This window comes from Grampus griseus (assembly GCF_964374135.1).
Source record: "Grampus griseus genome assembly, chromosome: 9".
NCBI lineage: Eukaryota > Metazoa > Chordata > Mammalia > Artiodactyla > Delphinidae > Grampus > Grampus griseus.
In genome coordinates, this window is record NC_139003.1 from 82220460 (window position 1) to 82244472 (window position 24013).

The 24013-nt window shown below is 36.3% G+C and overlaps 1 protein-coding gene across 10 annotated transcripts in view; it reads right to left on the reverse strand.

Moving 5' to 3' along the window:
- Positions 1-24013, reverse strand: part of LOC309827046 (platelet glycoprotein 4) — an 85995-nt gene that overhangs the window by 26595 nt on the left and 35387 nt on the right. For 5 of the 10 annotated variants that reach the window (XM_082661532.1, XM_082661529.1, XM_082661528.1 and 2 more), the window contains exons 2-3: positions 4530-4618; positions 3837-4045 (exon numbers count right to left, since the gene is read on the reverse strand). In XM_082661532.1, the coding sequence (XP_082517658.1) occupies positions 3837-3956 (120 nt within the window). In that variant the 5' untranslated portion in view covers positions 3957-4045; positions 4530-4618. Of the gene's footprint in view, positions 1-3836; positions 4046-4529; positions 4619-9439; positions 9572-18051; positions 18201-19289; positions 19575-19594; positions 19694-24013 lie in introns of those variants that run through there. The other 5 variants (XM_082661534.1, XM_082661533.1, XM_082661531.1 and 2 more) reach the window with 4 other exon arrangements.

Below are 24013 nucleotides of genomic sequence, written 5' to 3' on the forward strand. Positions count from 1 at the left end.
TCAATCTCTGAATGCAGATTTTGTTATATCTAACACCTACCAGAAAACATAAACCATCTACTATTGCCTATCATTTCATTAATTAGTCTTCTAACTGATGTTCAAAGCTTCCTAAATCTTACCCCATGTTATTATTTTTCTAATTGTCTCTCCTGTTAATCCTATATTTTTGGCACATTTTTTAATATTCCTCCTTCCCTCGTCACAACATTTACTTGCATTTCCACAACTTTTCCCATAGTATTAAACAGTCCTTTGACACTTTTATTGGAGCCTTCTTTGGACTTTCAAAATTTTGTACTTCAAAATCCAATTCAAATCTCACCTTCTTCCTGAAGTTATTGAATACTCTGAGAAAGTTCTCTTTCTAAATAATATTTATTTTCTACAGTATATGCTTTAGAATTCAATTATAGCGTTTCACAGGTCTCTGTAGTTTTTACAATATGCTTTCCCCAGTTAAAACTTATATTTCTTGAGATAAATATTTATTTTATTCTCTCTTGGCCTCTATACAAAAGCAAATTTCTGATGTCTGAAAACACTTATTTCCTCAGGATTAGCCATTGTGAACTTAGAGATAAACAGTAAACAATTAAAATAGATGCTGGCACCCCTCATGCCATCTAACAGGGTCTAAACGAATAATATTGTTGAATAATAAGAAAGAACAGATGACCACTATTAAGCTACAGATGATCAATTATGTATCAAAAAAGTCTTAGTCTAAAATGCTGTGCACTAGAAGATTATTGTCACTTTTCTATTCTGAAGATTTTTCCACAAAATAAGTTATAGTCTCTGTGTTAGAACTGATCCTGTTCTCTCGCCCCAGAATATACAGAAGAGAAGAAAGTTTATAGAGCAGAAAGGGTGTTGAACAATGGCAATTCCCTCTCGCACTATTAGATTCTCCCCACCTCACCATCACCTGTCTGTCTCTATTGAACTGTATTAAAAATAGGGCTTCCCTCGTGGCACAGTGGTTAAGAATCCACCTGCCCATGTAGGGGACATGGGTTCGAGCCCTGGTCCAGGAAGATCCCACGTGCTGCAGAGCAACTAAACGCGTGCGCCACAACTACTGAGCCTGCGCTCGAGAGCCCGCGAGCCACAACTACTGAAGCCGATGCGCCTAGAGCCCGTGCTCCACAGCAAGAGAAGCCACCACAATGAGAAGCCCGTGCACCGCAACGAAGCGTAGCCCCTGCTCACCACAGCTAGAGAAAGCCCACGTGCAGCAACAAAGACCCAATACAGCCAAAAATAAATAAATATATAAAATATAATAACAATAATATCAAGAAAACTGGGAATTCCAAGGAAGGAGATGGAATTTAATGTATATTTTCAGTTAAATGCATGAGGTTGAAATTTTTGCAGTCTGTTAGCAAGAGAAAGGATAGAAATGACTATACTGTTATTAAGCAAATATAGCATGCAAGTATAGAAACTGTACCTAAAAATGTCCTATTTTTTAAAAATCTGTTATACTAAGACAAGAGCTGTAATGGTACAGTGAGAAAAGTTTTTAAATTTAAAGACTAAGCATTTTAGCTAAACCAAAAAAACACTGGAAAATAGTAACTTCTTGTCCTGGGTAACTAGATTTGAAATTAAATGTTCATATTTATTTGTCAATTAGGTCAGTGCTTTAGTGAAATATAATTGTATATGTTTATACTCCTAGTAAGAGTAAGATGTTAAACATGGATGAATGGATGAGACAGATCAAGGTCTTAGCAGGAACAGAAACTTCAGTATGAGTTGGTAGTCTAGCCCATTTTCAGATTCAGTTCTTGTTGTTCTCCATGTGCACTGTGCTTACTAACGTCTAGACCGCTGACATCTGAATCAGGCTGAGAGCTGAGGCCAGCATTCAGATATGTTTTATTTGGCTAGCACTGTATTTTATTTATTTATTTATTTATTTATTTTTAGTGAATGAAATAATACTTTATAATTTTGATTAAGAGGTAAAGGAATAGAGAACAATTGAATTTGAGATATTCGAGAGAATAATTTGGAAATTAATCTTTCAGTGTTTACTTTCAATGTTCATACAATGAACTAGGCTTCTATTCAGCCTCACTATACATGATATGATGCATCACATAACTTTGTGTAAGTTGCCACAAATACAGGATACCTAATATACAATGAATGAAAGAAATTTTGTCAGCAAGACTGCCCTCATAGCTCCATTTCACTTTATATTTGTTTTTCAGTTTTCTTAGATTTTCAATGTATTTATACACAAACTCATTTTGTCTATAGCATTGAAATAGTAAAAAAAAAAAAAAAAAAAAAAAAAAACCAAAAGAATCAAACTTTTTTTTTTTTTTTTTTTTTTTTGCAGTACACGAGCCTCTCACTGTTGTGGCCTCTCCCGTTGTGGAGCACGGGCTCCGGACGCGCAGGCTCCGCGGCATGTGGGATCTTCCCGGACCGGGGCACGAACCCGTGTCCCCTGCATTGGCAGGCGGACTCTCAACCACTGCGCCACCAGGGAAGCCCCAAACCTTTTAATAAGAATATCAAAATTTCATCTTTTTTTTTTCTTTCACATATGTACTTCATTTTTCATCAATGGTAAAAAAAAAAGCCTAACCTGCTTCACCTTGTAAGATTTTACAAAAAGGGTATATACTTCCAAACATATGTACAACAGATTTTTTTTTACACAATCAGAGGAACCAACAAAATATCCACAAATGTTGCATGCTAATTGCTCATCAACTAGCTCCACACACTTTTTCATGGTTTTGCTTCACTGTCTCCATCTTCTCTTTGTGTAAAAGCAGTGTAGCATTGTATTTTAAAAATGAACATACATGCCTTTGGGCAGAGCACACACTTTTAAATTCACAATAGTCCTTGTCTTGTTTTTACCTTGTTCTTGGTAGTTCCCCATTTTTTTTTTTTTTTTTTTTTTAAACCTTGTCTCCAAACCCCTGAAGCCATTTGAATTTGCCATCCCTGATTTAGGACTTCAGCAGATCTACTTTCCTTTATTCTAGTCTTCCTTCTCTTTATCAATTAAAGTTGGTGAGTATGAAAGTGAATTAGAAGGAACTAGGGTGGGAGATAAATTCTAGTTTGTTGTACAAAGCCTATATATTAAGTCACTTTATTTTTAGTGACTTAACACATAGGTGACTAAATATATTTTAGTCACTTTTATTTTTAGTTTTGTTAAAACTATAGTCAACTTGTTACATATATACTAGGATATGTCCTAAATTACATTTCTGGAAGTATCTTCTAAAAGTCAATTATGAAACTTCATCAATAAGAAATGTTCATAAGACAATCATATATTATTACACATATCATATAGAGCAGTCTACCAAACAGAAATAATTTTTACCAGTTTTACCAAATATTCCTACATCAATATTAAACACAATTTTGTTTAAGTTATATATATATTAAATATGATTTTACTTTTCTCAACATTAATCAAACTGCACCTATTTTATAAATGTACCCTCACAAAATAACACTCATTTCTCATTCAAAAGCTTATCAGCATACTCTATTGACATAATTAAATGTAATTATTTCTACTTACCTGCATACCTATAATAGTTTATCAGAAATTAAATATTTAGACCTAAGATGACAGTGCATTCATATAGAATATGAATTGTAGAATATACATCATACTGTGACCACTTCTCTATCATGTAGTTTCAGTAGTTCACAATCACGTTTGTGTTGGAGACACATTATTGCCAGTTACAATGAAATATCAAACAGCCACCCTAAGCCAAAAAGGGATGGAAGATAGAATGAATCAGGACAGCAAGAAATATTCTTGAAATTACTTGTACCTTTTTAATTGTCTTCTCAATAAGCATGTCTCCAACTGGCATTAGAATACCTCCAAACACAGCCAGGGCTGCACCAATGACAGCACCAGTGATGAGCCCACAGTTTCGATCGCAGCCCATTTTTCTTGTTCTGGGAAAAAACTAAGGTTCAGCACCTGCTTCCTTCAAACTCCCAGGTCTGATGAAGGTGGTTTCCAAGAGGTCTGGTTCTATCATTAGAAGGAGATCATAAAACAGAAGCATAAGTATCAAACAAAAAGATCAAAGTACAAGGAAAACACGCAACTGAAACAGATCATTCTGCCAGTTATAAACAGATGCTTTTTTTAAAAAAAAAATAAAACTTTCTAGGTCTTGTCCTTTCTTGATTTGACCTACCTACCAGTGGTAGAAGTAATAAATAATGTCACATAGAGCAGTTCTTCAAAGTTCTCCTCTTTAAAATTTTCTTTCTATGGATGATTAACATTCTGAAATCTTATCTAAGGAGAATATGCTTACTGTACTCTCGCCCTCTGCTTACCTTGCATCAGCCTGGGACACTTATGGGCATCTTCACCCTCTATCTGGCTTCTCCACCCCAACACAACCATCTGCACCCTAACTGGAGTTCTCCTGCAAACTGAATGTGGGTGGACTGATGTCTATCACATCTAAATGCTAAGCAAGTTTGGTGACAGGTGTTTTCTTTACCTTTTTCACAAATAGAGAGATACGGATTTTACAGGAAATGATCTGATGAGTCTCAGAGGAATCAATTCTTGTAATCAATTGTAAGCTATCTGTTAAAACAAAAAAGCATGAGTAAATTGGGAAAATACATTGCCAGAAAATTAGCACTAGACTACTCCCTAATAACATCAAAATTATAATTATTAAAAGAAAATTCCACTTTCATCAATATTGAGTTCATGCCTGCATTCTTTCTTATACATGGTGTTGAAAACATTGAAATATTTTAAAGAAGAGTACTTCACTTCTTTTTTTTTTAACATCTTTATTGGAACATAATTGCTTTACAATGGTGTGTTAGTTTCTGCTTTATAACAAAGTGAATCAGTTATACATATACACGTTCCCATCTCTCTTCCCTCCTGCATCTTCCTCCCTCCCACCCTCTCTATCCCACCCCTCTAGGTGGTCACAAAGCACCGAGCTGATCTCCCTGTTTTATGCGGCTGCTTCCCACTAGCTATCCACTTCACGCTTGGTAGTGTATATATGTCCATGCCACTCTCTCACCTCGTCACAACCTCCCCCTCCCCCTCCCCATATCCTCAAGGAAGTCCATGCTCTAGTAGGTCTGTGTCTTTATTCCCGTCTTGCCCCTAGGTTCTTCATGACCTTTTTTTTTTTTCTTAGATTCCATATGTATGTCCATCGACAGATGAATGGATAAAGATGTGGCACATATATACAATGGAATATTACTCAGCCATAAAAAGAAACAAAATTTAGTCAATTTCTTTTTTTAATAACTGATTTTTAGGTAGTCTAAAGGTGAAAAGACTTTAAAGAAAATATGTAGAGGATGTCTAGTTTCTGTGATAGTCATTGCTTTCTTGCTGGTCTCACATATATATTTTTTAACATATTCAAGGGCAATATTGTTCATTCTGTCATGGGCAACTGACTCATGCCAGTTCTGTTAAAAGCAACTAGATTGTGTCAATATGTATTTCACTTAGTCAGTCTTATCTTTGGAAGAAAACTCTTAGTGGAATAAGTAGATCCTATTGTAACAAGGTTAATAAGACTTTATTATTCAAATATTGAAAACATACTCATTTGAGCTATTTTGGTTGCAATCGCATTTTTTATAATGGGGTTGACCTGACATCAATAAACAGAATGTGCTTTGTAGCTTATAAACAAATATTCCCTACTTCAAAATGCCCCTGGCCAAGGAAAACAAAAATGCCAACAGAATGGAGGCTACAGACAAAAAAGAGGCACACATAATATTTTTCTCAACCTTGTAAGTAGAATAATAATTATATTTTGTTATGGTCTCAGATTTTCCCTCCATAGCTTTGTTGTGGTTGAAGTACCACTCTGATGATTTTATTAGTAGTTCTTTCCACTTGAGGAAACATTTAGTTTTTTTAAAATATTAATTGCATAGCTAAGAAAATAGTGTTAAGACTAATGTTAAGAAAATAAGACTTTTCCCCAAAATGGAAAAAGATGTTATAAAATTTTTTCATGGCAATTTATTTATTTTTCATCCTTTAGGATTTCCCTTTACCAATGCCTTATAGCTAGGATACTTCCACTGTAAATCAGGATGAGCAAACTGATTCACACTGAGGTCCTCATGGCTAAGAAGCTTGAATAGTCATGAGTGTCACATGTTTTTTTCCAATGTAAACAAAACACACAAGCCTAAACAAGTGATTTATTTTCCCTGTGGAATTTTATGTGTCCCTGAGCAAGTAGAGTCGGCTTTTTATTAATTGCTTGGGGGTGGAGGGGGAAGAATATACGCTACCTCCTATGGCTTTGGCCAGGATTGTCATAATGCAGTGGAACAAATTATTTAAATCTGATAATAATGACTAGATATTCACAAGTAGAATCTCCTCTGCAAAGGATAATTGTACAGCACCTTAAAATTTTTGTGAAGCATCATCCTTTTTTTTTTTTTTTTTTTTATTTTTGCAGTACGCGGGCCTCTCACTGTTGTGTCCTCTCCCGTTGCGGAGCACAGGCTCCGGATGCGCAGGCTCAGCGGCCATGGCTCACGGGCCCAGCCGCTCCGAGGCATGTGGGATCTTCCCGGACCGGGGCACGAACCCGTGTCCCCTGCACTGGCAGGTGGAGTCTCAACCACTGCGTCACCAGGGAAGCCCTGAAACATCATCTTTTAAACGATCATTGTAATTGCTGAGTAGAGAATGTCACCCAGGTGTTCTGTACTGTATACAAGTGATCATATTCAGGGGAGCTTATCAAGTAATATTTTACTGAATGCCCATTTCATAGACCATTCCCCAGTTCAAAATCTGCAAGTTATACTTAAGGTAGTCATCAAAATACAGGGATCGAGCCTGCTGTAACTGAGAGACTGGAGAATAAACTGAAGCGTGATGGGCTACTCTCTTGCCAGCTGACCTTGGGCAAGTCACTTAATAGCTCTATTCCTCAGTTTCCTCATGTGTAAAATAAGATGCTAAGATGAGATCCCCAGTTTTTAATTTAGGCAGCTGAACTGGTTCTTCACTCAAATTCTTACATGGAAGACCAGGCAGAGTGACTTTGATTACAGCAGTGGCAGCAGTGGTGGGAACTCCAAGACCCTGATTCCCAACTTGGTCTCCCCACTCCCAACTAACACTATCCTATCCCATGTTTAGGAAACTTGAGGAGAATCTCTGTAGAAACAAATGGACTGCAATTCGTTAAAAAATTGGGACACGAAATCCCGAGAGTCAAATTCTAGTTTTGTTTCTATAACATCATGAATCTATTAAAAAATACAACTCAAAGATAAAATCATCTCTTTCCGAAAGATATTGTATTTTCTATATAAACACCACTAAAAATTATTCAATATTAATGTTATTTGCAATTCTGACAGATGGAATATAAAATGAGTTAAACATTACAATTCTATGGTTTCTGAGATGGACAGAGGTGTGTATTATTTGCCCCTTTCCAGATCTATGCCATCACCTAGTTAAGAATCTACCTGACCTTTCCCAGAATCATTCTCCTTTATTCAAGCAGCCCCACGGACTACAGGAAAGAGTTTCTGCAAGGGGCAAAGAGTCTCAAGAAAGTCCACTGGACGACCCAGGGGGCAACAGGTTATTCAATGCCTCTCTAAACATGAAAACTCATTATTATGACTTCCAAGGACCCTGAGCCCAGAGATGTGAAGTCATGGGCAGACATGGGTACTGCCTAGGCTCTGTCTGCTTTGAATTTAAAACTGAAGTGAGATAGTATACACAGCCCACTGCTGTTGAGTCAAGTTCATCAGAAAACAAAAGTGTCAATAATTTTTTGGGTTGAATTGCATGGTTAGACAGTTCCTAGTCTGACACTGTCTGGATGATGCATAAGCAAAGATACAAGAGTTACTCTAACATTCCTGCATATGTGTACTGATATTTTCAACAGAAAAAGATTGAGTTTATCTAATTTTTCACATTTTCTATTGGCCGACATACTTTTGTTACCTTGATGTAAGTTTCCTTTTTTTTTTTTCTCTCTAAGAATAGGCAAGATATTTCACATGTGTAGTGTAGTCCTCCTTTATCAATGGCTTTGCTTTCCACAGTTTCACTTACCCATGGTCAAAAGTGGTCAGGTGAAGGTAACTGAACCTGTAGAAAGCAAAATCTTGGCTACAGGGGGACTACTTAGGGTTTGGTGCTATTTCTGGGTTCAGGCACCCAATGAGGGTCTTAGAAGGTATCCTCCACACCCGTGAATATGGGGGAACTACTTACTTGCATTCATTTATTATGCTTCAGTGCCCTGTCACCATAAGTTAAGTATTGCTATTATAATCATACTTTAACCTTATGCTTCATACTACAAAATTACAAATACAAGGTGACCCTTGAACAACGCAGAGGGGTTATGGACCCTGCGGGCAGTGGAAAATCCACATATAACTATACAGTCAGCCCTCCTTATCTGTAGTTCTGCATCTGTGGATCCAACCAACTACACACTGTGGATCAGGTAGTACTGTAGTATCTACTGAAAAAATTCTGTGTCAAAGTGGACCCACAAAGTTCAAACCTGTTCTGTTCAAGGGTCAACTGTAGTTTTATTCACCTGAAGCAAAGGAGGGACTAACAAATTAAGTAGGACATGAATTGAATACATAAAAGTTCAGGTTACTCAGGACATTCTATTCAAGAGCTTCATAAAAAAAGTGTAGTTATTCCCCACTCTCCTCTCACATGTAGCCATTTAGAGCACATAAAATTTGTGTTTTGCACACATGGTTTTCTCAGTAGTACAGCTTCTTACATAATAAAATTTATTTTACTTGCTAATATTAGATTAAGTTTTATTCTTTACTGTTATTTCTTCTTCATAATAAGACATTGAGGAGAGGACTGGCGGTGTGAACACAGCCTGCAGGGGGTTAGTGCACCACGGCTAGCCGGGAGGGAGTCCGGGAAAAGGCCTGGAGCTGCCGAAGAGGCAAGAGACTTTTCCTTCCCTCTTTGTTTCCGGGTGCAAGAGGAGAGGGGATTAAGAGCGCTGCTTAAAGGAGCTCCAGAGACGGGCGCGAGCCGCGGCTAAAAGCGCAGACCCCAGAGACAGGCATGAGACGCTAAGGCCGCTGCTGCCGCCACCAAGAAGCCTGTGTGCGAGCACAGGTCACTATCCACACCCCCCTTCCGGGGAGCTGTGCCGCCCGCCACTGCCAGGGTCCCAATGCCAGGAACAACTTCCCCGGGAGAATGCACGGCGCGCCTCAGGCTGGTGCAACGTCACACCGGCCTCTGCCACCACAGGCTCGCCCCGCATCCATACCCCTCCCTCCCCCCAGCCTGAGTGAGCCAGAGCCCCCGAATCAGCGGCTCCTTTAACCCCGTCCTGTCTGAGCAAAGAACACACGCCCTCCGGCGACCTACATGCAGAGGCGGGTCCAGATCCAAAGCTGAGCCCCGGGAGCTGAGAGAACAAAGAAGAGAAAGGGAAATCTCTCCCAGCAGCCTCAGGAGCAGCGGATTAAATCTCCACAATCAACTTGACGTACCCTGCATCTGTGGAATACATGAATAGACAACGAATCATCCCAAATTGAGGAGGTGGACTTTGAGAGCAAGATTTATGATTTTTTCCCCTTTTCCTCTTTTTGTGAGTGTCTATGTGTATGCTTCTCTGTGAGATTTTGTCTGTACAGCATTGCTTTCACCTTTTGTCCTAGCGTTCTGTCCGTCCCTTTTTTTTAACTTAAAAAAATTTTTTTCTTAATAATTATTTTTTATTTTTATAACTTTATTTTATTTTATCTTACATTATTTTATTTTCTCTTCTTTCTTTCTTTTTCTTTCTTTCTACTTTTTCTCCCTTTTATTCTGAGCCGTGTGGATGAAAGGTTCTTGGCGCTGCAGCCAGGAGTCAGTGCTGTGCCTCTGAGGTGGGAGAGCCAACTTCAGGACACTGGTCCACAAGAGACCCCCCAGCTCCACATAATATCAAACGGCGAAAATTTCCCAGAGATCTCCATCTCAACACCAACACCCAGCTTCACTTAATGACCAGCAAGCTACAGTGCTGGAAACCCTATTCCAAACAACTAGCAAAACAGGAACACAACCCCACCCATTAGCAGAGAGGCTGCCTAAAATCATAATAAGGCCACAGACACCCCAAAACACACCACCAGACGTGGACCTGCCCACCAGAAAGAAAAGATCCAGCCTCATCCACCAGAACACAGGCACTAGTCCCCACCACCAGGAAGCCTACACAACCCACTGAACCAACTTTAGTCACTGGGGACAGACACCAAAAACAATGGGAACTACGAACCTGCAGCCTGCGAAAAGGAGACCCCAAACACAGTCAGAGAAGCAAAATGAGAAGACAGAAAAACACACAGCAGATGAAGGAGCAAGATAAAAACCCACCAGACCTAACAAATGAAGAGGAAATAGGCAGTCTACCTGAAAAAGAATTCAGAATAATGATAGTAAAGTAGATCCAAAATCTTGGAAATAGAATAGAGAAAATGCAAGAAACATTTAGCAAGGACCTAGAAGAACTAAAGAGGAAACAAGCAACGATGAACAACACAATAAATGAAATTAAAAATACTCTAGATGGGATCAATAGCAGAACAACTGAGGCAGAAGAACGGATAAGTGACCTGGAAGAATAAATAGTGGAAATAACTACTGCAGATCAGAATAAAGAAAAAAGAATGAAAAGAACTGAGGACAGTCTCAGAGACCTCTGGGACAACATTAAATGCACCAACATTCAAAGTATAGGGGTCCCAGAAGAAGAAGAGAAAAAGAAAGGGACTGAGAAAATATTTGAAGAGATTATAGTTGAAAACGTACGTAATATGGGAAAGGAAATAGTTAATCAAGTCCAGGAAGCACAGAGAGTCCCATACAGGATAAATCCAAGGAGAAACATGGCAAAACACATATTAATCAAACTGTCAAAAATTAAATATAAAGAAAACATATTAAAAGCAGCAAGTGAAAAACAACAAATAACACACAAGGGAATCCCCATAAGGTTAACATCTGATCTTTCAGCAGAAACTCTGCAAGCCAGAAGGGACTGGCAGGACATATTTAAAGTGATGAAGGAGAAAAACCTGCAACCAAGATTACTCTACACAGCAAGGATCTCATTCGGATTTGATGGAGAAATTAAAACCTTTACAGACAAGCTAAAGCTGAGAGAGTTCAGCACCACCAAACCAGCCTTACATCAAATGCTAAAGGAACTTCTCTAGGCAAAAAACACAAGAGAAGGAAAAGACCTACAATAATGAACCCAAAACAATTAAGAAAATGGGAATAGGAACATACATATCGATAATTACCTTAAATGTAGATGGATTAAATGCTCCCACCAAAAGACACAGATTGGCTGAATGGATACAAAAACAAGACACATATATATGCTGTCGACAAGAGACCCACTTCAGACCTAGGGACACATAGAGACTGAAAGTGAGGGGATGGAAAAAGATATTCCATGCAAATGGAAACCAAAAGAAAGCTGGAGTAGCAATTCTCATATCAGACACAATAGACTTTAAAACATAGACTATTACAAGAGACAAAGAAGGACACTACATGTGATCAAGGGATCGATCCAAGAAGAAGATATAACAATTGTAAATATTTATGCACCCAACATAGGAGCACCTCAATACATAAGGTAAATACTAACAACCATAAAAGGGGAAATTGACAGTAACACATTCATAGTAGGGGACTTTAACACCCCACTTTCACCAATGGACAGATCATCCAAAATGAAAATAAATAAGGAAACACAAGCTTTAAATGATACATTAAAGAAGATGGACTTAATTGATATTTATAGGACATTCCATCCAAAAACAACAGAATACACATTTTTCTCAGGTGCTCATGGAACATTCTCCAGGATAGATCATATCTTGGGTCACAAATCAAGCCTTGGTAAATTTAAGAAAATTGAAATTGTATCAAGTATCTTTTCCGAGCACAACGCTATGAGACTAGATATCAATTACAGGAAAAGATCTGTAAAAAATACAAACACATGGAGGCTAAACAATAGACTACTTAATAACCAAGAGATCACTGAAGAAATCAAAGAGGAAGTCAAAAAGTACCTAGAAACAAATGACAATGGAGACACGACGACCCAAAACCTATGGGATGCAGCAAAAGCAGTTCTAAGAGGGAAGTTTATATCAATAAAATCCTACCTTAAGAAACAAGAAACATCTTGAATAAACAACCTAACCTTGCACCTAAAGCAATTAGAGAAAGAAGAACAAAAAAACCCCAAAGTTAGCAGAAGGAAAGAAATCATAACGATCAGATCAGAAATAAATGAATAAGAAATGAAGGAAATGACAGCAAAGAACTATAAGAGTAAAAGCTGGTTCCTGGAGAAGATAAACAAAATGGATAAACCATTAGCCAGACTCATCAAGAAAAAAAGGGAGAAGACTCAGATCAATAGAATTAGAAATGAAAAAGGAGAAGTAACAACTGACACTGCAGAAATACAAAAGATCATGAGAGATTACTACAAGCAACTCTATGCCAATAAAATGGACAACCTGGAAGAAATGGACAAATTCTTAGAAATGCACAACCTGCCAAGACTGAATCAGGAAGAAATAGAAAATATGAGCAGACCAATCAAAAGTGATGAAATTGAAACTGTGATTAAAAATCTTCCAACAAAGAAAAGCCCAGGACCAGATGGCTTCACAGGTGAATTCTATCAAACATTTAGAGAAGAGCTAACACCTATCCTTCTCAAACTCTTCCAAAATATAACAGAGGGAGGAACACTCCCAAACTCATTCTAGGAGGCCACAGTCACCCTGATACCAAAACCAGACAAGGATGTCACAAAGAAAGAAAACTACAGGCCACTATCACTGATGAACATAGATGCAAAAATCCTCAACAAAATACTAGCAAACATAATCCAACAGCACATTAAAAGGATCATACACCATGATCAAGTTGGGTTTATTCCAGGAATGCAAGGATTCTTCAATATATGCAAACTGAACAACGTGATACACTATATTAACAAACTGAAGGAGAAAAACCATATGATCATCTCAACAGATGCAGAGAAAGCTTTCGACAAAATTCAACACCCATTTATGATAAAAACCCTGCAGAATGTAGGCATAGAGGGAACTTTCCTCAACATAATAAAGGCCATATATGACAAACCTACAGCCAACATCGTCCTCAATGGTGAAAAACTGAAAGAATTTCCACTAACATCAGGAACAAAACAAGGTTGCCCACTCTCACCACTCTTATTCAACATAGGTTTGGAAGTTTTAGCCACAGCAATCAGAGAAGAAAAGGAAAAAAAAGGAATCCAAATCAGAAAAGAAGAAGTAAAGCTGTCACTCTTTGCAGATGACATGATACTATACATAGAGAATCCTAAAGATGCTACCAGAAAACTACTAGAGCTAATCAATGAATTTGGTAAAGTTGCAGGATACAAAATTAATGCACAGAAATCTCTGGCATTCCTATACACTAATGATGAAAAATCTGAAAGTGAAACCAAGAAAACACTCCCATTTACCATTGCAACAAAAAGAATAAAATATCTAGGAATAAACCTAACTAAGGAGACCAAAGACCTATATGCAGAAAATTGTAAGACACTGATGAAAGAAATTAAAGATGATACAAATAGATGGAGAGATATACCATGTTCTTGGATAGGAAGAATTAACATTGTGAAAATGACTCTACTACCCAAAGCAACCTACAGATTCAATGCAATCCCTATCAACCTACCACTGGCATTTTTCACAGAACTGGAACAAAAAATTTCACAATTTGTATGGAAACACAAAAGACCCCGAATAGCCAAAGCAATCTTGAGAACGAAAAACGGAGCTGGAGGTATCAGGCTCCCTGACTTCAGACTATACTGCAAAGCTACTGCAATCAAGATAGTATGGTACGGGCACAAAAACAGAAATATAGATCAATGGAGAAGGATAGAAAGCCCAATGATAAATCCACACACATATGGTCACCTTATCTTTGATAAAGGAGGCAGGAATGTACAGTGGAGAAAGGACAGCCTCTCCAATAAGTGGTGCTGGGAAAACTGGACGGGTACATGTAAAAGTATGAGATTAGAACACTCCCTAACTCCATACACAAAAAAACCTCAAAATTGATTAAAGACCTAAATGTAAGGCCAGAAACTATCAAACTCTTAGAGGAAAACATAGGCAGAACACTCTGTGACATAAATCACAGCAAGATCCTTTTTGACCCACCTCCTAGAGAAATGGAAATAAAAACAAAAATAAATGGGACTTAATGAAACTTAAAAGCTTTTGCACAGCAAAGGAAACCATAAACAAGACCAAAAGACAACCCTCAGAATGGGAGAAAATATTTGCAAATGAAGCAACTGACAAAGGATTAATCTCCAAATTTACAAGCAGCTCATGCAGCTCAATAACAAAACAACAAACAACCCAATCCAAAAATGGGCAGAAGACCTACATAGACATTTCTCCAAAGAAGATATACAGATTGCCAACAAACACATGAAAGAATGCTCCACATCATTAATCATTAGAGAAATGCAAATCAAAACTACAATGAGATATCATCTCACACTGGTCAGAATGGCCATCATCAAAAAACCTAGAAACAATAAATGATGGAGAGGGTGTGGAGAAAAGGGAACACTCTTGCACTGCTGGTGGGAACGTGAATTGGTACAGCCACTATGGAGAACAGTATGGAGGTTCCTTAAAAACCTGCAAATAGAACTACCATACGACCCAGCAAATCCACTCCTGGGCATATACCCTGAGAAAACCATAATTCGAAAAGAGTCATGTACCAAAATGTTCATTGCAGCTCTATTTACAATAGCCTGGAGATGGAAGCAACCTACATGTCCATCATTAGATGAATGGATAAAGAAGATGTGGCATATATATACAATGGAATATTACTCAACCATAAAAAGAAACGAAATTGAGGTGGATGGACCTCGAGTCTGTCATACAGAGTGAAGTAAGTCAGAAAGAGAAAGACAAATACCGTATGCTAACACATATATATGGAATCTAAGAAAAAATAACAATGTCATGAAGAACCTAGGGGTAAGACAGGAATAAAGATACAGACCTACTGGAGAATGGACTTGAGGATATGGCGAGGGGGAAGGGTAAGCTGTGACAAAGTGAGAGAGTGGCATGCACATATACACACTACCAAACGTAGAATAGATAGCTGGTGGGAAGCAGCTGCATAGCACAGGGAGATCAGCTCGGTGCTTTGTGACCACCTCGAGGGGTGGGATATGGAGGGTGGGAGGGAGGGAGACACAAGAGGGAAGAGATATGGGAACACATGTATATGTATAACTGATTCACCTTGTTGTAAAGTGGAAACTAACACACCATTGTAAAGCAATTATACTCCAATAGAGATGTAGAAAAAGAAAAAAAGAAAGCACATTTTACTCAAACATAAACAAAAACTAAGATATTGATATCTGTAATAACTTCTTGCTTGCTTAAAGTACTTAAATTTGGAAAACAAAAAATAATCAAAGGTACAGGGAAGAAAACATATTTTTGAGACCAATAAGAAGAAGGAAGAGAAAATAAAAAGAAATGTTTTAAGATATCACTAATCCCATAACTTTCTTCAGTCTATATGGAGATCAGCTGTATCCTATCAGTTCACAGACATTAAGTCCTATTCCTTTTGTAGAATTCCTGAGTATATGTACACGTGGCTGTTTCTTTTTTTGCTGTCATATCTACGAAATGTTTCCAGATGAACTTACGAGATTTATGCAATTCTACTATGTTGGAAACCTGGTGACAGGAACTGAGACTGAGCTATAAGAAGCGTCTCCATTAGTAGGTCAGAAAAATAAAGTTCCCAGAGAATCTGTAATTATTCCCATGTGCAGATAGAGCTGTGTTTCCTGGGAAACTCCACTCAGAAAAGGCATGGCCCAGAGTTTCCTGGGATGTGAACTACGAAACTTTAACATTTTCAGATTATAAGAGTATGTACTTGTACCATAAATGAGTGCCAGGACCTGGATGACATTTTCTAACTCATGAGTGAGTTAGAAATTTCCTATTCTCTCCGTAAGTCTTCCTTCCACTTTTCCTTGGAATAGGAAACCAGATCACACACCTCTGTTTTCCACTAGACACACACTGTGATTCTTTTGATACACAGTCTTCCTCACCTAATAAATACAGTATCTGCCCACAAAATGCAGTTTTAGAGTTCTGGGGGTGATTAATTCAACAACAGGTTGAAAAAAAAAAAAAAAAAACAACAGGTTGAATATGAATGATGAAAATTAGCTTTCCAAATTAAGTTCCTGTTCACACTCTTACTTTATATGATACCTAGGTGTGTTTAAAAAGCCATGATTCCCTAGCCATGAGGAAGATGCAGATTCACATCAAACTAGTTAAGTCAATCATTTAAATCTGGTTGTGTTTCATCATGTGGAAACAGAAGGGAATTAGACTAGTACTTATTTTACACACAATCCCAACATATAAAGATAGTTAAAAGAATAGCTATTGTGGTCAAAGTTGGCAAGAACTGTGGCCCTTTCCCCTTTCCAGTCACATCTCATTTGGGCTCTGAGTCATCCCCACAGAACCCAACGGCTATGTGGAAAATATTTAACCAGATTAGGAGATCTCCGACACCTTCTCTTATTCAAGTTACCATAATCCTTTTAATTTATATAGGCATTTCCATCCTATCAGAATATATGGAGCTAAACATACATAACAGAAAAAAGTTTATAGACATCTATAATACAAAACAATAATATACTTTACTAAATTATGCCTTTCAAGTATAACAAGTTAAAACTTGTTTTGGTGGTAGTCTTAGAAAATTAAAACAATAATTACATTGACTTCATTATTACACTAAATGTTCTTCTAGAAGCAAACCAACCTTTTTGGAGTAGTTTTTGGAGTACTTGAGTATAGAGATTACTATAGGTTTGAAATGATTCTCTTAGAGTCATGTCCGTTTAAATAGGATTATCTAGAGCCATTCTTTTGTTTGTTTGTTTGTTTTTGCGGTATGCGGGCCTCTCACTGTTGTAGCCTCTCCCGTTGGGGAGCACAGGCTCCGGACGCGCGCAGGCTCAGCGGCCATGGCTCACGGGCCCAGCCGCTCCGCGGCATGTGGGATCTTCCCGAACCGCGGCACGAACCCGCGTCCCCTGCATCGGCAGGCGGACTCTCAACCACTGCGCCACCAGGGAAGCCCTAGAGCCATTCTTGATTGTTGAGTCCTAGATAGAAATGCTATTATCTCTTTTTTCCCAGCCCAACTCTTACTGTAAACAGTAGAATACTATAAGATTTGCAATTATTCTGAGCTTTGAATTCAAATAATTAGGTTCAATTCACAGTCTAACATTATAGTTTTCTGTGGCTCAGTTTTCTCTAAAATGTGTATAAATACATCATATATGGTTTAAAATGTCAAATAAAATTCAATGAGGTAATGAATAAAAATTCCTATCATAGCACATGTTATGTTATTTGAAATATTATGGAATATTATTTTGAACAATAACCTAATAGTAAAATGTTATTGCAAATTGGCCAAGTATTATTTTTAAAAAATCTAATAAATGTGTATAAGTTACACAAAGAAGAATGATTATTTCCAAAACTCTTAGGTTACAGTAAAATCTGATGAAATCGTTTATTCTTATGTATACCAGGATTTAGAATATTATGCAAATGAAAAGGCAGCTTCTAGGTTAGACTAATGCTCCTTGAAACTTTCAGCCATGACTTGGGCCAGTGAATTAAAACACGTTTGGATTAAATCAGAAAATAGTTACAGAATCCATTCCTTCAGGAAGAAAAGAAAAATCCACAAGTATTTTTTGCTAACATTTTCTTAAAAATTAAGCGTAGCAACTATAACTCCCAAAATAAATTCCAAAATTTTTAGTACACTCTGTCCAATACCTCTCCAGTTGTAATTATGTTATTCCTCCCAGCTTAACTTCTGATGAGTTTGTATTGGATTTATTGTTCCGGTCTCATAATGATTTTGGTAAATGAAAAAATTTCTATGTATTTTTCCTCTCATAAAATCCAGTCCACCACTGGACTCTCTACATAAGAAAATTTTTAAAAATTATTATTTTGGTTATTTTTTGAACGAATACTAAAAGCACTGTTTCTTTTCCTAATTTAAAACTACACAGTCAAGGACTGAAAAGTACATGAAAAGATTTCAAAAACATCTTTCAATATGTTACAATTCTAGAAACTGTTAGAAATTTACTCTAGAGAATTTATGCCATTTACAGTTATGTATGAATTCACTTACTATAAATTACTATAAATTAAAACTTTTAATTTCTCTAGAATGATTTGTCCTTTAAACTTTGTATCATCATTCAAGAAAATAATTTGCTGATATTTGTAATAAGCTTCCTAAATATCCAAAAACTTTAATTTTGTTTTTTTATTCTATTACCAAATTTTATATAATTTATAAACATTTATATAAATCAGAATCATTATTTGGAATTAATACAATTAACCATCCCCAGTAGCAATTACAATATCTTTGTTCATTTAAAAAAAATGCTTAATAAGAATATATCCAAAACATGCACTGCATTTAACCATGTAGACAAAGTCAGGTTCACTAAAAGTTGTGAAATTAAGATAGAAGATTAAACAAAATAATGACTCTCTAAAATAATAGGTAGTTAACAATTGCATATTAGAAAGCATGTTGGCATAGAGTGGCAAGTCATTTATAAGAACTAATCCTACTATACTGGTTTTTATTTATGTTGATTTTCATTCATAATTTAAATTAAAAATCATGTATAAATAGCCTAAGTAGATAATGAAAGTTCTGCAATAATCAAATTGGATAGTACATCATTTTAAATATTAACAAATAAATATTTACAAATAAACATAAGATTTTAAACATCAAGAAACAAAATGTCATAGGCTGGTGGACAAGGTTTCAATATTTTTTTAAACATAAAAGGTAAGAAGATTGATAACTTGGAAAACAACACAAACCTATGTTTTAAAAAAAGCCTAATGACTTCAAGAAAACAGTTTCTGCTTGCTGTTGCTGTTCTATAACTTCTAATGGGTGTTTATATAGTAGTGTTATCTCCTATCATTTGGGAGATAGAAATCTTTTTATTTAAAAAAAAATCATTATGACTTACCTTTAAAAAGGCTAAGAAGGATTTTTCAATCCAATGCTCCAACATTTGAACAGTCAATTCTTAGTAGGACCAAATGGTATTCTGCAGAAAACCCTACACTGAAATCCCCATTATAAAAAGTGAGTTTAAATATGCTTTAAGAAAAAAAAAAAGAGAGAGACAGACAGACAGACGTCAGATCCCAGTGAGTGTTCTGTTGCAAGAGTAATTAAAACAACAAACAAACAAACAAAAACCCCACACACATCCCACCACTGATATGGCTCCTACAGGTCTATTTTTATGTTCTGGTAAGGACCCATTACCTATATCTGAGATCCTCTGCAGTACTTTTTTTTTTTTCTTTTGGCCATTTTCCCATCCAAGTAAGTTAGAGGCCAGAGAGACAAAAGGAACTAACTTGTTGAGTGGCCTCTAATATACTCTTTTACTACAGAATCATTATTCCAGATGATAAACTGGGCCCAGGGGTGGAAAGTGTAGATTGGGCAGAATTATCAGAGTCTAACTTCCTGCTTGAAAACCTCATTTCATAAAGTTTAAACAAAATGCACTTTTCATAAATCTAAAGTGTGTTGAGCCTAATAATTGCGAAAACGACTGGAGACTCTGTCAATCAACAAGGATAACAAACAGACGTTTAAAAAAGGAAATAGCCTATTGTTCTAACTGGAAGTTCTTCACTATTTATTATTTTCTCTTAGTTTTATAGAAGTTTCATGAGCACAGCAAAATCCTTCTACGAAAACGCCCAAAATTAAATTTCTCTTAGATCTCTTCAGATAAAAAGACAACTGTTACATAACATTTAAATAATTCTACTATTTAGGATGACCTTTTAATAAAAAGCATATACTAAAGTTACTTTAAAAGAAAGTAATTATTTTAAAATCTGACCAAATCTTGCACTTTGGGAGGATAAAAAAGACCCTCAATATTAAAAATACATTTTTACAAAGAAATTCTTAGAAACATACAGGCAAAAATCAAAATCTTCAGAAGGTTAAACTGTCATCTATCAGACAGATCAGCTAAATAAATGCCTCTAAGTCAGCCTTGAAAGACAACAACCTAACAGTAATAGGCAGAAATACATTTAGTTCATCAGATTGTATTTAAACCAGTCCTCATTGGATTGCTTGTGCTGTCACTTCTGGGCATGTGTTGGATCCTCTCATTTGCTAGCTGTGCAATACAACTGGAAAGGAATCCAAAGCACTTTTTTTCCTCTAGCATTGCTTTCTTTCTCCAGGATATTTTTACAGACACATTTATTTAAAAATTAATAATAAGTTATAAAAGTCTTCAGGTATATTAGAATTTTAAAAAAATATCTGATCATTTAATTACAATAAAGTAGAAATGGCCTTGTGTAATCTCATTATGATTGATGCTTTTCATTTAAAAAGAATAACTTACAGAGATTTCAGATAATTTAAAAAGATGATTCCCTTATAATTGTGACCTTTTAACTTTGTGGTATTAATAAAAAGGTAGTATAAAAGCTAATTTAATAATTATTTTGATTAAGAGTATCTATTTTATTGTATTTAAGCTACTTTGATACCTTTACTTCTCAGCCTTCTCACAGATACACACACATACACACACCCTCCAGTGTGACAATTCAGAAAGAGTCCACCAACATAGGAGTTCAGATGCCATTTTAAACAGCATATCTTAAATATATTGAAAGGCTAGTTAAATTATTATTTTTTTAAATTTTGGTTGTGTCAGGTCTTGGTTGCAGCATGCGGGATGTTTCATTGCAGTGTGTGGGCTCTTCGTTGTGGCGCATGGGCTCAGTAGTTGTGGCACGCGGGCTTAGTTGCCCTGCAGCATGTGGGATCTTAGTTCCCTGACCAGGGACTGAACCCACATCACCTGCATTGGAAGGCGGATTCTTAACCACTGGACCACCAGGGAAGTCAAGGATAGTTAAATTATAATGAAAATTTGAACACTGTTAGAGAAAGATGATTCAGAAAAAATACGTGTTAAATAGATGCCTAGGCTGACACTGAACTTACTTGGATCACTATTTACTCAGTAGCCTAATGCCATCCAAATCCTCTCTCTCTGGAGAGGAAAATGTCACACCCTCCCATGAGCAGCCCAAAGAATCAAATTTACATTCCCAGAGGCAGCTGTTAAGTGTTCAATCCCATAGGCAACCGTTCTGAGTAGCTTGGCACACAACACCCAGGAAATCTAGAGCTAAGTAAAATCTGCAACCATATATCTATATTTTGAGCAAAATATTCACCTTGAACAAGGCAGAAAACTGCCACACCCATTTCTGAGTAATGCGTGTTGGGGTTTTCATTTTAAAAATATAATGTATGTGCAATATTCTGAAGTGGTATTTTTATATGAGGCTATATACCTTGCCTTCTGTAAATCCACTACAGCACTAGACAAAATTTAGTAGAATGAAAGATAAAACTGTCAATATGCTTAAGTCAGCTTAGGCACAGTGCTTTGGGAAGTCTTTTTTTTTCTGGAAGACCACTTAGAATTTGGAATCAGACAGACATCCATGACTTCTGATGTTACCATTGCTAGCTATATTGACTGGGGATTAGGAGTTAAATAACTACTTACTCCTATTTTCTTAATCAGAAAATGGAGAATGAAGTCTTTATTGAATTTGTTACAATATTGCTTCTGTTTTATGTTGTGGTTTTCTGGCCGCGAGGCATGTGGGATCTTATCTCCCTGACCAGGGATCAAACCCACACCCCCTGAATTGGAAGGTGAAGTCTTAACCACTGGACCACCAGGGAAGTTCCCATATAGTTTTGTTTACTGTGCTAGGACACTAGTAAATAGCAGAAAGTGAAATTTAAAAGTATGTACTTTTTTTGGCAGGGGGAGTTTTACCAAATTTCTGTTATACATTTACACAGCAATGTGTGAAAATGCCTGTCTCACACTTGTTTACACTAAACTTTGTTTTTAACAAGTACTTATTTTATCGGTAAATATTTAATTGAGTGAAGGTTCACCTATTTTCTTAAGCGTATTGGCATTTATATTTTTAAATATTTGTGATAATACCTTTGTTCATCTTTTTTATTCCCCTGTGGGTTTGTTTGTCCTTCCTTATTAGCTAGTAAGGCAATAGCCAGTCTTCTGACATTTGACAGTTTTTAAAACTTTTTTGACTATTTTAAACTTTATTTTTATTGCATTTTTAAATTACTGACAATTTCAATTTTTATGTCATTAACTTTCACAGCAATTCCTTTTAGGTATTGTGTCATGCTTTGAAAGTCTTTCTCCAAGAATATAAAAAATAATAAACTTTCTTCTAGCATTTGTATGGTTTCAAAAAATCCTTTAGAACAGTATTTCTAGATGAGCTGATTCATGGAATTTAACACTTGTGAAATAAAAGAGGAAGAGTAAAGTATGTTGAGTAATTATAAACATTGCAACATATGTGAGAAGCAGACAATGCAGGCATAGTAAGAGTTCTAGAAGAGGAATCACACAGCCCAAGTCCTGACTACAGCTCTTTTAATAATAATAGGTTTTGTGAACTGGGCAGCACACAGTCCTCATACTCATATTCCTGATTTCCTTTCTTGTCAAAGAGAATAACTACAGAGCCTACCTACAGCCTCAAGCTGAAGATCAAATCCTATGTTAGATTTAAATTTAAAACGTAAAGATGTATGCAGATTCTATATAGTAGATAAAAATTTTTAAGTGATTCATTTTTTTTTACAGTCTAGCAAATGAAAAGAATTTTGGTATCATATGCTTTGCAATTCTATATTGTATGGGCAATCAAAGACCTATAAATTATGATGATGATAAGGTAACAGAGTTAACATGTATTGGGGGCTTACTGTCTGCCAGTTGTTGAAATAAGTGTTTCACATAAGTTATCTCATTGACCCACCACACCACCTTACTATTTTCTTTAGACAACTAGTTGAGGTCACACAGCTAACATGTGCCAAAACAAGGATTAAAACCCTGAAAGACTGACTGAAGAGCCTATACTCTTTTCTGAAATAAAAAAATATATATATAAATAAGTTCTTGATCAATACCTCATTTACGTATTCTTTTCAACACATTTGTTCAAATTGAATAACAATTATAAATAACCTCCTCTTAGAAAATGATATCTAAGTATAATAACCAAGGAATGAACAGTGAACATATTCTGTAAGTGGCAGTTAACAATTATTTTGAGATTAGCTAAAACAAAATTCATTCTGAAGACCTGTAACACATAACACTGTAAAGTATCTCAAAACATTAGTCACCAGTGTAAAACCATGAGGCAAAATTCGTCTTATCACTTTAATCCTTGGGCTAACTAACCATGAAGATCTATACACACACACATATTTATGCACATGCATACGGCACCTGACTGTGTGTGTTATATAAACAAATACCTAGTTTTTCAATTGCTGCCTTACATTTATGGAAGTATTAAACCAATGGCAGGTTCTACCTGCTTCATGTGGTGAGGAGGGCCTTCACATGCAGGAATAAAAATAAATATATACGTACATAATTTTAAAAGAGAATATTAAATTCACAAGACATAGCAGTACACGGTAATGCCAGCGAAAGCTTGAGAGATTAAAATGGAAGTTTTTAATATCACGTTTAAAGGAAAAATTGAAAGGACATCATTAAAGGTAAAATGCAGAATATCAGGGTCATTAAAGTTTAGACTTAAGCTATGTCGTCTAATG